Source organism: Hydra vulgaris, chromosome 04, assembly GCF_038396675.1.
Source record: "Hydra vulgaris chromosome 04, alternate assembly HydraT2T_AEP".
NCBI classification, from domain to species: Eukaryota; Metazoa; Cnidaria; class Hydrozoa; order Anthoathecata; family Hydridae; genus Hydra; species Hydra vulgaris.
The window spans coordinates 6,668,034-6,684,955 of NC_088923.1; the positions used below are offsets into that span (position 1 = coordinate 6,668,034).

A 16,922-nucleotide genomic window follows, 5' to 3' on the forward strand; every position below is an offset into this window, starting at 1 on the left:
ATTCTTGCGAGTATGTTATATTTTATATTTCCACAAATGGTGACTTAAATAAGTCAAACATGTTATCAAATACAGGCATAAACTCAGCTTCCACACTTTTATCGACAACCTCCTCACTGACATTTTTACTTTTATTAATATATTCACTTTCACTTACACTCTCCTTACTCTCCAATTCAATCGTTTTTTTTTTTGTTTTTTATGTGCCTTTTTATGCCGTTTCATTGCAGCCTCACTTGGCCAGTATTTATTGCAGTTAACGCAAACTCCGTTTGATAGCTTTTCTTTCATCGATGGGCAATACAGATCAAATGGTATTATTTTGTATTTTAATTCTTCTGTAGGTATATCATGTAGCAAAAGGCGATGTGTCAGTGGTGCAAATGTTGACTGGTTTGATACGTTTTTAAAATATGTAGACGGCTCTATTGCTTTATAACCATTCTCGCAGTATTCGTAAATGGCTGGAAATGGAATGAAATGTTGGGGGAGGTTTTCATCCAGTTTGTTTGAAATGGTGTGCAGCATGACTTGTCTTGGCATTTTACGATTTGAAGGCTATATCGCGATTGCTGACAATGTTTTTCTACCCAAACAGGATCAGGAGTAGGTGGTTCATTTGCTTTTTCAACTGGTACAGCCTGGCAATGAACAGGATACCCATCAATGACTGTTTTCTCCCAAACTTGGGCTAAAACGGTAGCCGCTTTTTGAAAGTTCTCTAGCTCCAATTTTTAGTCGATTGTTTTTTCTGAAGAATCAAGGTGGTTGCCATAATAATCATGAGGAAGAATTATTCCAGCCAAATCATGAGAAAGAGGTGCCACTCTTCTTTCGAAGGGTTTAAAGACTGAAAGCCCAGCTGCATTTACACGAAGGTACAAACCACTCCTACTCAAGGTAAAGCCTACTTTTGTCAACTCTGTCTGAAGGTCATCCAAAGTGGAGACGCTACGAAGGCAGTTTATTCTTCGACGTTCCTCAGCTGCTGATGAGTTCTGCACAATTTTTATAATTGTTGATAAAAGCTCTGATTGATCAACTTCAAGACGCGGTCGTCCAGGATTGGTTTCGAATAAACTGTTTCAAGGCACTTGACGCTTCAGGGTTGTTCTGACACACAGTTTCGATACTCTCTTTAAGTTTTTGTCTTCGTTTTCTTTGACGAGCCGATTCACAAATCAATCTGAAAACAAAATTTCTGAAAATCTTTGATTTTATTATAAAAATTTCTATACTTAAGGTTTTGCGAACTTTGCTGATGTTGCAAAAGAAAAAGTACGCAAGTTCTCATTTCAAACTAGAAATTATTAGTGACAAAAAGGTTATGAAAATTTCTGTCTAAAAAATTTTTGTTTGGCCAAGACGCTTTTCTATACGCACAATTAAGCGCTGTTTGATATATCTCTTGATATTTACTAGAAACCTGATAGTTAGACATTATAAAACGAAATGTTTAATAAAGAAATTATATACAATTAAATTATCTTACCTGTCCAATTTTGTATTTTTTTTTCTTATGCTTTATTATGCTCGATTTATTTTGGATATAGAAAATAGGTCTAGTGGCTAATGACAAATAAGTTTATGTGACTGCTCTATAGTCATATGATATAGTTTGATTTATAATTTGATTGAACTCAATATATAGAAAATGTTTTAAAGTATTACAGAAATTAGCTTACCAAGTTCAATGCTTGCCGGCTCATTCATAGTTGCATTTAGAGAACTTGGCGTTTCGTTTGATGAAGACGGCATTGGATGAATATCTTTTTTTTTTTTTGCTAGGTGGTGAAAAGGCATTTCCCCAGAATTACATAATTGATCCTTTCGATTTTGTTGCTTTCACTTTTAACTCGTTTACTTTTTTTTCATATAAGGATTGATCATTTTTTACTACATTCCACAACTCCTATGCGTGATGATATTGCTTTTGTTTTTCAAGCGTTGAATACGCTTTTTTATACAACTCAATGAATAGAAGATATTTTTTCTCATTCTCTACAAATCCGTGCGGCATCTTGGTAATTAGAAATATATATTTTTTTCTTTCTAATTTGGTGTTTTCAGTTTTCGAATAGAATGAAGTTTTTATTGTTATCGTTTTGCTTTTAACTCAAATTAATTGCTCCTGCTCGCATAATAAAATGTATTGGTTTCTATCTGCATTAAAATAACTATTTTTTGCAATTATAGTCATCGTTTTTTTAAGAGAAAAGTATTTTTGCTTTAAAACTTTTTTTTAAATTCTTAAAATTCATTTAAAAATTTTTAAGGTTTTTAAGGTGGTTCACCTATAAAAAAAATTTTTTTGATAAAAATAAGCTCTACCAAGATAATTTTTTTTTATATAATAAAATAAATATTGAAGAATTGAAAAAAAAAAGTTGAAAGTAATTTGCCTCGATTATTTATACTTTTTTGTACACTTTAGTGAAAAAAAATAAAAATTTCATCACAGGACAACTAAAAATGTTTACATTAGATAATGCCAAAAATTTACAAACTGGTTCTAAACTACCTTATATCTCATTTGTGCCATGGTTTTTAAAAATACATGCTCCTGTGTGATATTATTATTTTTTTTAAAGATTGCACTAAATATCAACATTATTGCGTGTTACATTGCATAAAAATAATATTTTTATGCAATGTAATAAATCTATGGCATAAATGAATCTCTTAACTATAATGAACAAACTGTGAAATTTTCAAGTCAAAAGCAGGTGTTTAACTAAAATTACAATGTTTTGAACTTTGAAAAATTGTAAAAACTAAAAATCAAGTAAGTCAAGTTTTAAAATTATTTTTATAGTTTTAGACAATTACAAGTTGAACAAACGCATCAAAAACCCCCCAGCTTCATATCCCAGTTGTTCCTTTTGGTTTTCAATATCAAGATACCCTTTTTTTATTGTTCTTAAAGTTTTCCTACGCTCTTTAACAGGTTGGCGAGATTTGTGTTCCATACGTGTTATTCAAAGAATATCTTGTTTCTGAGTTTTAGCGGCTGTTACAAAACCATCACATCCAAATGATGATAAAACTTCTCTAATACTAATACCATTTCCTCCATCATTAAAATGTAAAACTGCAGAGTATACTGCCATTTCAAAAACCTCTCTGGTAACAAAAACTGATTTTGGACACTTTTGCCACGCTAATGAATTAAGACATTCATTAGCATTTTGAGTTTCCCCATGGAGACATTTTAATAACAAGGTATCAGCAGATAAATCAAAGAATATAGGCTTAATTATATCATGAATCCACTTTGGTAGTGATATTATGTTTTTATAGAAAGAAGTTCCTTTGATTTTATCATATTGCCACTTACACCATGTGTTTTCAGACCGTGGGCAAAATGAATGTCTAAAGTTTTGATCCGGAAACTCCGAGTGAAAAAGAATAGCAAAAACTCTTCATAGCATAGACATTACTTAAATTTTTTCTTATGGCAAGACCATAATAATTTTGCATACTGTTTATAGAAGACTCAGTCAATTTATTTCTACCATGAATTGGGGTCTTCGTACTTTTATATGACTGTACAATTCTGCGCAATCGTGATCCCATTCGCTTTTGAGCATGTCCTACACATTCAAGTTTTTCTGGTGTTATACTGTAAGACTTGTATGGCTGAGAATCAATAACTTCTTTATAAGAACTTGAATCGCCATCTCCAAGATATCTACCATAAATGATGCTATAATTTTCAATGGAACGACTGAAAATGTTTATCGCACCAGCACTTTCCATAGAACAAGAAGATTTTAAAGGATTGATTGAACAACTATGAGATAGTTTCCAAGTTTTATATTTTAAAGAACCTTTACGACTCTCCCATATTTTACATCCCCGACAAAACTTAGAAAGTACTTCTACATCAACACATTTGTCTGCAATGATTCCAGACACGTAACCATTTAATGAAACATATCCTCTTTTTTGCCAAGCACCATCAATTTTAATACATCTTCTTATTGGTTCATTATTAAAGTCTATATCCTTACAAGCTGCATTTTTCATGGATACAATGGCTACATTTTTACATTCCTTTGCAACTTTTTTTTGTAAGTAATTAAATGAATTGTTTGTCATACTAAACATATTCATACATTTTGTAAATTTCTCCATTCCACTGAAACCTTTTCCTATCTCACGAAAAGCAACAACAGCACGTAGGTTTGCTTCAAACACAGTTTTTCCTTTAGACTTATCTGTAGTTGAACACTTCAATGATGTCTATGAAGACTCATTCCAATCACAACAAATACAACTAATTTTGAATAAATGACAAAAACCCTTTTGAGATGTTAGGTTATCTGTTAACGTTATTGTACTGTTACACTCAGGGCATTTTAGAAGTGATACTAGATTCTTTAAAATCCAAAAGTTTACAATACATAAATAATTTTCATTGCTATTAACACTTTTGTTTGTGTCATTGCATTGATATTTTTTTCCAACTAATTTTCTTCCACTTAAAGAGGCTACCTCGTGTTGAACAGACACAACATTCTACTTTTTTGCTTTTGTGAATTGATTTCCATGAAACTTTTTCTTTTTTAAACGCACAAAGTTCTGTTTGTTAGAAAGTTTCACAATTTCCATATTCCTAGCATGAAACGTTTGTATAACAAATATATATTAAGCTGAGATGAAACTCAAAGCAACTCAACGAACAGCTGAAAGCCTTATTTTTAATCTTAAAAAATGTGCTTTTGTTACTTGGAAGCATGACTAAAAGTGTTCATAATTTGCATAACAAATAAAGCAAAGTATACATAACATTCATATTTCAAAAAATATAATTTAAATGAGTTAACGATAGGATAATATAAATAATTTTTTGGTTGCCAGTATGTTGCTATGTGCGTTGCTATACGTTTTAAAAATACATAGTTCAAGATTTTGTTTAATAACAAAACTAAAATATATTTTAAACTTTTTTTTTATATTAAGAAAGCTGAATAAATTTTGCACAAAAATCATCCAACATAGAAAAAACGATTTTTTTTTTTAATTTTGTGCCTTTTTTTATAGGTGAACCACCTTAAATTCATTTAATGAACTAAAAACCCTAATCTTAAAAGCAACTTTATCATAATATTAGCTTATTTTTTATTATATTTAAAAATAAAAATATTAAATTCATTTAAGAGAAATGAACCACGTTGCGTAATTAAAAATAAAATGCTTTTATTTAACCTCTTTTTGCTTCTCATCTCGCTTCCAATCAAATTACATTGCAAAAAATAAAAAGCATTGTTTGGAACAATTATCTCTCGGTTTCTTTTTACTCTTATTATTTATAAAGAGATAAAAAAAAGAGTTTTGACCGAATTTAGAAAAAGAAAGTATAATACTGATTTTTCATAGGAGAGATAGTCAAACCGCGTACGTACTCATTGTCTTTAACACCCCCAACCCCTTGTACGCATTCATAGGCTTTTTGGTACCCCCCCTCCTTCCCCCATATCTGTGTACGTACTTTATGGATGGCCCCTATAACAATTCTACTCCAGAGACTTGGTGCAAGATATCAAATACAAAACTGACTAAATCCTATTTTGCATAACGGTTAATTTACAAAATTATCATTTAATTGTTTAAACAGTTTTATATCATTATGACCTTAACTGAAATCTATCAACTATCTAAATATTGGAACAATTGAAATTTTTTTTGTCCTAAACATTTAAAGTATTTGATAAGGGATCTTCCATAAATTACGCAACGCTAAATTTATTTAAAAAACTATCTAAAGACTTTCTTCATATAACGTGCAATACTGCATTTTTGCTGGTATTGTTTACCATTTCGATTGCTAATAACTCCTAATCGTTAAACGACTGCGAGATATTAACAAATCGTTAAACGATTTTAAATTAATATTTGAGATGATAAACAACACCAGCAATAACGTAGTCTTGTTGGTGTTGTGTGAGAACTATAAGGTCGCATAAAAATTATAGGGTTTTGTCGGCCTTTTTTAATGTAATAAGAATTTAGCAAATAAAGTTTTATTAGTTAACAGCAAAAACAAACAACTAAAAATATTAAAAATAAATAATAAGTTTATTCATGAAATATAAATAACATAAACGCACTATAATTTATACTTTGCAAAGAATAACAGCAGTATGAAATGAAATATCGAAAGTTAAATTCTTGCAATATAAAAATGGCAGATAAAACTTTAAATTATAATTTAAAGTTTTTTACAACAATTACAAACCGTCGAATGAGAATCGTACAGTAATATTACTGTATGATTCTCATTCGACGGTTTGTAATTGAGCACAAATCTTTACATAATTTAAATTGTAAAGAGTTGTGGGTTAAAATGCAAACACCTCGTTTTTTCTTGCCTTTTTTCAGAACCTCCAAATCTATGAATAAAACTTTATAGATAATTAGTTGAAAGTTAGAATTATTTTCAATTTCTTTATCTCAAAATCGTGTTTCTATTAGACATAATTTTAAAACCTTGTTTGGCGCAAAAGAAGAATTGCTTAAATTTCTCAAAATTTTATTGCATACTTCAAATATTTTGATCTAGGATGGATACTGCATTAGCAGCTATGCTAGCATAGATATTAATCTATGGCGTTTGTTTGGACATCTTTAGGGCGTTCGACGGACGTATTTCGGACGACGCGTGCCCACTGGTATTAACATCTGTGTTAGCAGTAAGGCTTGAAAGGTTTAAATCATAATAAGAGCTTATATTTTTCATTCTTTTTCCATCCTTATAAAACCTTATATCTAAAAGAGTGAATTTCTGAAAGTACTTTTTTTATTAGTACAAGTTTTTTTGTCATTATCATTAAAAGTTATACATTTAGCATTAAGTTTAGCTAATAAACTAATTTTCTTTTTAACGTGGTACCAGGGTAAAGGCAACTTTTTTAACAAAAAAATTGAAAACTATCAATAGACTTCAGCTCTTTAGAGAATTTTTTGTTAAATAAGTATTAATAGTATTAATAAACAAAGTTGGTAGTATTAATGAACAAAAAAAATATGAATCACTACGACAAAATTTTTTTAGTGATAACGTCTTTAATTTAGTCATTAATTATGCGCTTTTAAGTGCTATTTTTTAATTATTTTTCGTATGTTTATGTTCTATAAAAATGAGTTTAAAAACAAAAATTAAAAAATTTTGCTTCATAGACAACATTCCTAATATATTCATCTTTAAACCTGCAAAATTTCAGCCCATTATATATTTACTATGAAAAGCTATTTTTTCTGAAAAATTGAGATTTAGCGAGAAAAAAAATGTTGCAAAAAAGCTAAAACAAGTTTTAAAAATTGATATATTTTAACCATATGGTAACATAAACTACTTAAAATTGGCCATAACCGCATGTCTTTCCCTTTTCCAATTTATCTTTATCATTATACTCTTTTCTCATGGCTCTGAGCTTTTTACGTCTTTTATTAATACAATCTTCTGTAATATGGTCCGATTGTTTGACACGATATCTTTATTTTGACTTTTCTCAGTAGGATAAAATCCACAATTTACACCTAGTTTAAAAACACAGAAAGTAGTCCCGTTGCACCATCATTATAGTTAATAACAGCAGAAGCTACAGAAATTTTTAAAGTACTATTCCCAACATAAACTTATTTCAGGCATTTTGTCCAAATAATTTTATTAAGGACTCGTTAACGTTTTGAGTTTCACCATGCATACATTTTTTCAAAGTTCAATAATGATGTCGTTGTTCAGGATCATCGTGCTCACTTGGATGGTGTAAAACTGCAGCAATTGCTTTCTTCAATCCATAAATATTGTTGGTATTTTGCCTAATGGCCATGCTATAATGATTTTGCAAGATACTCATCACTTTTTCAGTTAGCCTTCCTTTACCTCCTTCGATTCCTTTACCATCAGCAAGTTTTTTCCCCCTATAGTTAACATTAATTATGCAAAGATGCTCCAACACGTTTTTGAACATGTCATACACATTCTCCTTTGATAATTTTATAACCTGGATAAGGATCAGATTTTGATATATTGCCAAAAAATTTAGTATCTCCATCACCAATATATCGTAAGTTATGCAATCTTTCTGATTGGTGAAACATTCTTTTAAACTTTCAACTTCCATCGCACCTGCATTGCCAGTATGATTTAAAATCAATGCATATGCCTTTCGAAATCAGTGTCACGACAGCATTAAGAAATGAGGAACCCTTTTTAGCCATGTATCATCATCACTAACTTGCAATTTGTGAAAAATTACTATTTGTTTTTTTAGACAAATTAGAATAAACTCTTTTCCAGCTTTAGTCATTGTTACTTGATATGTTTGTTTATAAGCATTATACAAATCACAGTTTAAGACATCAAACGTTGTTTGAGTTATTGGTGGAGGCATATTTATCCATTTGCTAAATGTTTTCGATGAAGAATACCACTGAATATTTTCACGAAAAGCAATAAGTACCCTTTTATTTACATCATAGTTACTTCTTCCTAAAGCATTAGATGCTCTATACCATTCCTTTGAAGAATAAAACTTTAAGTTCCAATCGGAATCATTACAAGAAATTTTGAATCCTCATTAAGGATTTTAGACAAAAGCACGCATAAAAAAACAAATTCGAAACTGCTCATGTTTTTTTGTATTCGTACTGCTTCTTCGCGTTCTTCACGTTTTGTACTTGTTATTGATATCTCGGAAAGAGCTTTCATTATAACAAGAAAGCGAATTTTAACGGCGAAAAGAGAAGTATATTGTCCTGCCTATCGCGTTGGATTTAACCTTTTTAATGTTATTTGTGATTCTCCTGTATATTTGGATAGTAGATCCCACCTGTTTATGCTATTTCCGAAAAATGAATACACATCTTCTAGCATTACAAAAAATGAAGCAATTTCAACACAACATTTAACCGCATCGTTAATAACAAGATTTAAATTATGAGCTGCGCAATGCATATACATAGCATTGGGTTGATTTTTCTTAAAAAAGGGCCTCAACCCCATTGTATATCCCACTCATGACGTTTGCACCATCATAACCTTGACCCCTGCAGTTACTTAATTTTATATGATGTTTTTCTAACAGATTTAAAATTTCTTCATGTAGTCCAGCAGCAGTGTGGTTATATATTTCCGTGAATCCCAAGAAAACTTCTTTAATTTCAATTGATGTGGCTTCATCTTTTTCATTTTTAATAATTTTTACGTATCTAAATACTTGAGTGAGCTGATCTCTTTTAGTAATATCTTGTGTTGTATCCATTATAATTGAATAAAAAGGTGAACTATTAATATCAGCAGTAAGAGTGGCTTTTAAATGCGTCGCAAGGCAATGTATGACTTCATTTTGAATTTGATGGCTTAAATATTTTATAGATCCATTTGGCATACTCAAAACTTGCTTCATAACATTATCATATTTAGCTAAAAGTTGAACTTGGGTTAAAAAATTACCATTATATTCATTGTCAAATGATTCACGATGACCACGAAAAGCCAAAGAATTTTTACAAAGTGCTAATGTTATATTTACTATCCGCTCTAAGACTTGCACCCAAAAATTTGATTGGTATCGTATTTGTTCTTCTATATTTTTATCAATTGTTTCATTATGTCACCATTTTTCATAAATGCAACAAGCAAATATATGTTGTTGACTATTTTCGTGAATTTTAATTTTTTTAGAAAGACCACGCCAATCTCTGACACCACGCTCACGCCAGTTATCCTTTGCTTTTCGTTCTTCTGAGAAAAGCCAACAAGGCTCGCAATAAACGGCATCAAGTTTTGGGGAATAGCAAAGCCACATTCTTTCTATAGATCCATATTTTGTGGTAGTTTTAAAATATTCCTTGGAAAACCTACGGTTTTCTTGCAAGGGGTCGCGTATAAAAGAACCTTTTGGCCGACACTATTCCGATAATACAATTATTTTCTTAATATCTTTTGTTAGTATTATACCATGAAAATTTGCAATGTCAGTAGAAAATAATTCATTTGATTTTTCTAAATTAATTTGTTCAATGGCGCCATTCGTATCTGAGTTTGAATCTTCCTTGTCTTCATTTCGGTGGTTTCTCGGAGACCTATTCACATCTTCTTCGTTCACATTTTTATTACCAGTAGCAATGTTTTCTTCGATATTATCATGTTCTACTGACTGATTTATACATACAACTTCTGCAGAGTTTTGACTTTCCACTTCCGTTTCCGCTCGCTTTTCGATTGGTTTCAAAAACGTTGTTAGCTTCGGCAATTTAGCTAAAGTAGCTTTTGTTTCTTTTAACTTTCTTCTTTTTGCTGCACCGCTTGTACTACTTAATTTCTTTTCCATTATTATGAGTCAAAATCTAAATTATTACAAATTTATAAATTCAGTACCTGTTGAAAAATTTTTAATTGTTACAAATTTATTAATTACCTTTTATTAAATATATCAGTAAAGTAATAAACTCTCGTGCAACAATACTTTATTATTCGTAACACGATTAAATAAATTGGAGACTAGTAATTCAGATAAAATAAGAAATGAAAAGTTAACTTAATACAACGGAAGATTTAATATAAAATTGAAAATGAGAACATACATTTAAAAGTTAATTTGTATATGCAACAAGGATTATAGAATCATTATCCTTGATATGCAACGACATAACAAATAATATTGTTTATATTTTAAAAATATTGAATATGCAACTAAGAACTTATAAATTGAAGAACTTCTTACAGTTTAAAAAAAATTTATACGCAACAAATTATTACTTTTACCGAATTCAGTCTAATTGTCTTATTCATACACCAACACAACATAACGGTATAAAAATACTATAACGGTATAACTATACAATAACATCTGGCAGTTCGCAGCTGATAATCGTACTTTTATTTCTCAATTGCGTATGCAATTTTAAAAAGGTTACAACTTTTTGTTTAAATGTAAACTACGCACTCCAATACAAAAATAAATTTTTGAACAATATATTTTAATACGATGGATGACATTTTTTTTATCCAAGTTTTATATTTTAGGGCCCACTATACCTGCGGAAAAGAGTTTTATAGTATAAAAATTATTGAGAGTATAATTTTTTTTATATGAGGGCCCCCTATAGCTGGTAGGCCCCCCTCAACGCAGGGTCCTGCGTCCAGTAGTTCCGCCACTGAACTGTTTATATAGAAATAAGTTGTGTAAAATAAATTTAGAACAAATAAATGCAAAAGCAAATAAAAAAAATAAATTGTGCTTGTTTATATTTTTTTACTAAAAAAGAAAAAGAAAATTCAAGTCCGTAGATAATAAAAAACGCTTTGATTCAGATTTAAACCGTTCAAATGTATTTCTTTTAGTAACAACAATCCGGGTATAAAATTTCCACAAATAAGGTCCGCTGTGTTGGATTGAGTATGAATTTGACTTTAATGTAAATTTTGGGATGGCAATGTTGTTATTTGAGAATCTAGTAGGGTTTATTTCGCTAAAATAAGGTCGAAATATTGGTATATTATATGACTTATTTCGCTAAAATAGGGTTGAAATATCGGTGGAGATACGTAACATAAAACAAGACGTACGTTAATTTTGTATACATTCAACGTTTCAAGTTTGCATGATAGAGATTCCAAGACACTTTTTTATTTCATTTAATGACAATTCTACAGACATGTTTTTGTTACCTGTAGAGTTTTTAAGCTTCGTATAACTTGTGCTTGTCCAGACTATGATACCATGGCTTAGGTGACTATGTATTAATGAAAAGTATAGACTTTTTAAAGAAATGATATTTAGGAAAGATTTTGCTTTATACATTAATAAAATATTTCTTAAGAGCTTATTCTCAAAAGTGTTTATATGGAGTTTCCACGACAAATTTTCATCCAAGACCACACCTAGAAAGTTTATGAAAGTTTCTCTTTTTATATTAGTATTATTTATTTTTAGATCAGGCAGTTTAAGAGGAATATTTTCATTTTTATTTGGTTTATAAAATTTCGTCTTTTTGACATTCAAAGAGAGTTTGTTACACCTGAACCACTCGTTTATTTTATGTAATTCTTTGTGAACTATGTTAAAATGTGTTTTAATGTCTTTATGTGGATAAAACAAATTGGAGTCATCCGCAAACAAGATTAAATTTTATAAGTTTGATGTTGAATATAAATCATTTACATAGAGTAAAAATAATAAATGGTCCCAAGATCGAGCCTTGGGCAACTTCGCATGTTATGGCGCTATCTCTTGTTTTTGTTGTTTATACTGAATATATTGCTTTCTGTTTAATAAATAATCTTTAAACCAAAGTAAGTTGTTATTTTTTACTCCATACACTTTAACTTTTTTTAGAAGAATGTTATGATTTACGGTGTCAAAAGCTCTAGAAAGATCAATAAAAACTCCTAACATAAAGCAATCATTACTAAAAGCATTAGATATGAGTAATAAGCTCAATTATAGCATAGTTGGTTGAGCAATCACAGCAAGTTTATATTGTTTTCATTTCTTTTTCAGTTTTTCTTAAAGTTTACTTCTTACGTATATTCCTGCATAACGGTCTTCGTTTATGTGGGTAATTTTTCCATTTAAATTTTTTGCGTGTTTAAAAAAAAAAACTTTACCTTTATAGCTTAACAGTTTTACGACCATAGTTGCCTCTAAATTCTGTGTTCTGTTTTTTGACTTTTTATATTTTCAAAACTAAATGGATCATTAAAAAGTTTCTGTACGTTTTACACTTTAACTTTCATTTTTGGTCTATTACCTTTCATTTTGTTGCTAATCTCTTTTTTTCTCAACAGTTTTTAGTTAAATAGAAATCGGCCACAAGAGGCAAAACTTTTTTCTTCGTTACATCTAATTCCATTGCAATGGTGCTGATTTTCATGGAGTTTTTCCTTTAGTCTTTTTTTCACTTATATAGTTACTCTAGTGAATGTGAGTGACTAGTCTCATCAATCACAACTGCAGGTTTTCCGTTTGTGATAGACCAAAAAACTTTATCAAGATCTTTTTGTTTTTGGAATTTATCTTTTTTATCTATTCAAAATTTTTAACACAAGTAATGGATAAAAATGATCATTATGTTTATACTTTCCGTGAAGTTATAAAAAGTGTTTATATTATAATTGATAAAAATCTTTATTATTGAAAAACGTGTATGTTCATCACGATGCTCATTTGTACTTAATAAAGGAATTGCTGGTCTAATGTTTCACACTTCACATTTAACTCTAGGTTTCAAAAGAGCAATCAAAAAAAGCCATCAGTCAAATTGCAAATGAATATAGTTAATCTTTTTAAGGGTTTCCTGTTAGTACCGAAACTTTGACCTTTCAACCATAGGTACCATAGTAACCGTAGGTAGGTTTTTATAGGTGCTAAACTTGTTTAGTCCAAGTTTTCATCGAAAACTATGTAAATATTATAAGGAGTTCAAAAGTTTTATGCACCGTAAAAGCAGATATTTTTCTTCAATTTAAAGATTTTGATTTGCTTTTCTTTTGAAATCTATATTTTTCTTTAATGGCATGAGATCAAGGAGTTTTTAGACCAACATGAATGTATTACAAATAAACTTGCTTGCTTACATATTACATACTTCTAGTCAAGTTCGCATATTTAGGAAATCAAGTCATTTCAACATTTTGCGTAAAACTAAACCCACGTATTTTTAACTGTAAATGTTCTTTTTGTAAGATACTTGCTAGTTTATCTAATGACACCATAAGTAAACAACTTTTTGAATTTAAAGAACCATATGTTTTTGTAGTATTAAAAAGACTTTATATTAAATAACAGTGTTATTTGTAATTGTAAAACAATTACAAATAACACTGAACTTGAGCGTTATTTTTGCACTCATTTTAATCGGCATCGAAACAAAACGTCAATTTCTCGCGTTAAAACTCTAAAATATTCAAACCATTTAAGAAATGATGGTTCAGCTAATTTTAAAAATATTTTGTAAAATAGGTCCTATTGTTAAAAAAAAGATGAAAGTAAAGAAAACATTTGAATACAACTGACTTAACATAAAAACGAACAATCAGGCGTCCAAGAGAAACTCTTGTTTAGAATTACAAGGCGGCGTCGTACTCGTGCTGATTTACTTTTAAATCAGAATGTCAATGTCACTTGTACCGATTTACTTGTAAAACAGTTATCGATTAATATATATTGAAAAAGAGCAAGATCTGTTAAATTACCAAAAATAATTGAAAAATGAGATTATTTATATTAGGTATATTAGTAAGTCATTACCATGGAGATCAACTTTAAAATCACGATTGTTGATAGAAATAAAAAAGCGCCGTCTCATGTCTACAGAAAATTACATTATAACTTAAAGATTTTACTTGAAAAATCCTTACTGCAATCCGCATGCATAAAACAAAACAAAACAAAGAAAAAACAAGAAAAATGTGAAATAAAAAAACACGCCAATAATTGTGAAACAATTAAGATATTTTTATAAACAATAAGATTTACATAATTTTAAAATCTTTTTCTTCTTTTTCAATTCTTTATTAGGATTCGAATATCTTCTAATAAAATAATTAAGTTAATTTAAATTTATCATTAACGCATTTTTAATTTTTTTTTTTAAAACACAACAACAACGCATTATTAGGACATATACAACTTAAAATAGAACGTAGTCAAAAAGAATGTTCAAAATAAGTTGTAGCAAAATTGTATAAACTAAATTTATGTATATATATATAAAGAAATTATTCTTACTTACCATAAAAAACTGATTGATATGTGCACGCGAAAGTAGCAAATAAATAAAAAATCTTTGGAAACCCAGTAAAACTTCATGAAAAATATCAAACTACAATGAAGCAACAATTGAAAGAATGGATGCATTCAAATATAAGACTGAAGCGTATAAACATTTATAGGATAAAATCTAAAATATATACACATATGCATATATATACACATATAAACATATATATATATATATATATATATATATATATATATATATATATATATATATATATATATATATATATATTTATAAATTAATAAAAACACTTATTTAATTTTTTCTTTTTTCTACACAGTGTTTCTCCATCAGTAGGTTCATCAGGAAGAATGACTAAACATTAAAAATTTCTTCCTGATGAACCTACTGATGGAGAAACACTGTGTAGAAGAAAGAAAAAAATTAGATAAGTGTTTTTACTAATTTATTATTGCTCTGTTCTTTAAGAACATTGAGCACTCTGTTTGTAGAATACGCTAACATAATTTATATATATATATATATATATATATATATATATATATATATATATATATATATATATATAAATATATATAAATATATATAAAAAAATATATAAATATATATAATATATAAAACATATAAAAATAAATCATGCTTAACGAATATGCTTGAAACACTTGATTTTGATGTTATCTTTTTGGATTTTGCCAGGGCATTTGACACAGTGCCACATAAAAGATTGTTGCTTAAACTTACAGCTTATGGAATATCTGGTCTGACAATACAATGGATTGAAGCATTTTTAAAAAAAACAAAAAAAAGAGTTGTGATAGGCAAAAATGTATCGTCTTGGGCAGACCAGTGGTGTGCCACAAGGGTCAGTAATTGGACCACTCTTGTTTGTACTATTTATAAACGATTTGCCTGAAACTCTTTTGAACCTAACCAAGCTGTATGCAGATGACACCAAAATTTTGAATGAAATGCTTTCGAGTGCATCAACTCTTTCTTTGCAATCAGATCTTGATTTAGCTTTTAAGTGGACTCAAGACTGGCTTGTGAAATTTAATATTTCAAAATGTATGGTCATGCACTTAGGCCGGAATAACAAAAAATCACCCCTTTATATCAATGATCGAAAGTTAAACATAACAGAATATGAAAGTGATTTTGGAGTAATCTTCTCAAGCAATCTGAAATGGAAAAATCATGTTTGGAAAAAAAAATGCGTAGGCAAAGCCAACCAAATGTTGGGTCGGATTAGAAAATGCTTTGTTTGCTTAGATATTAGACTGCTAAGAATACTTTATGTTTCTTTTGTGCGGCAACTGTTAGAGTTTGCAGTACAAATTTGGTCACCTATTCGAAAGGGAGAAATTGAGTTATTAGAAAGAGTCCAACATCGTGCAACTCGATTAATACTTCACTTAAAATCAACTATGAGTATCGTCTAAAAGCTCTTGACTTGACTACCTTGACAAAAAGGAGGCAACGAGGAGATATGATTCAACTTTTAAATTCTTCAACGGTTTTAACGATTTGGAAACAATCAAAAAAATTAGTACTCAACAAACTCAAACAAGAGGTCACAGCTTTAAATATGTCAAAGAAATCACTAAGCAAGCCTGTCGTGAAAACTTTTTATTTAATAGATCGGCTAATTTGTGGAATAGCTTGCCAAGCGAGTTGGTTAAAGCACAATCAGTTAAAAGTTTTAAAGGAGGTCTTGATTACTGGATGAGCAGCAATCAAGCAAATCGGCTGTCATAGTGTGTTAATACCACACTCACTGGCTCACACCAGTTACAGCAATTCTAAATACTAATACTAATACTACTATATACATATATATATTTATATATATATACATACATATATATATATATTTATATATATACATACATTTATATATTTATATATATACATACATACATATATATATATACATACATACATATATATATATATATATATATATATATATATATATATATATATATATATATATATATATAAATGGTATATGAGTAGTATTTGCAGGCAGTAGCATATTACTTTCTGAAGCCTAAAGCCTAATTTAACATTATGGAAATCTCTTGAATCTTCTAGACAGTTCTGGATATTTTTAGAAATCTCTAAAACTTTCTAGAATTTTCAGGAGTCTTTTAAATGTTTATAGAAAT

The 16,922-nt window shown here is 29.2% G+C and overlaps 2 protein-coding genes across 2 annotated transcripts in view; both read right to left on the reverse strand.

Annotated features, from left to right (window-relative positions):
- Positions 1–8,987: 8,987 nt before the first annotated feature.
- Positions 8,988–10,340, reverse strand: LOC136079145 (zinc finger MYM-type protein 1-like). Its single transcript, XM_065794864.1, has 2 exons — positions 9,968–10,340; positions 8,988–9,592 (listed from the first exon to the last, which is right to left on the reverse strand). Exons 1-2 carry the CDS (start codon positions 10,338–10,340, stop codon positions 8,988–8,990), a joined length of 978 nt encoding a protein of 325 aa, XP_065650936.1.
- Positions 10,341–14,447: 4,107 nt separating this feature from the next.
- The window catches only part of LOC101234338 (solute carrier family 22 member 4), a 65,379-nt gene continuing 62,904 nt past the window's right edge, over positions 14,448–16,922 (reverse strand). The window contains exons 12-13 of the mRNA XM_065795334.1: positions 14,746–14,913; positions 14,448–14,545 (exon numbers count right to left, since the gene is read on the reverse strand). The gene's annotated coding sequence lies outside the window, so the exon portion shown is untranslated. The remainder of the gene's footprint in view (positions 14,546–14,745; positions 14,914–16,922) is intronic.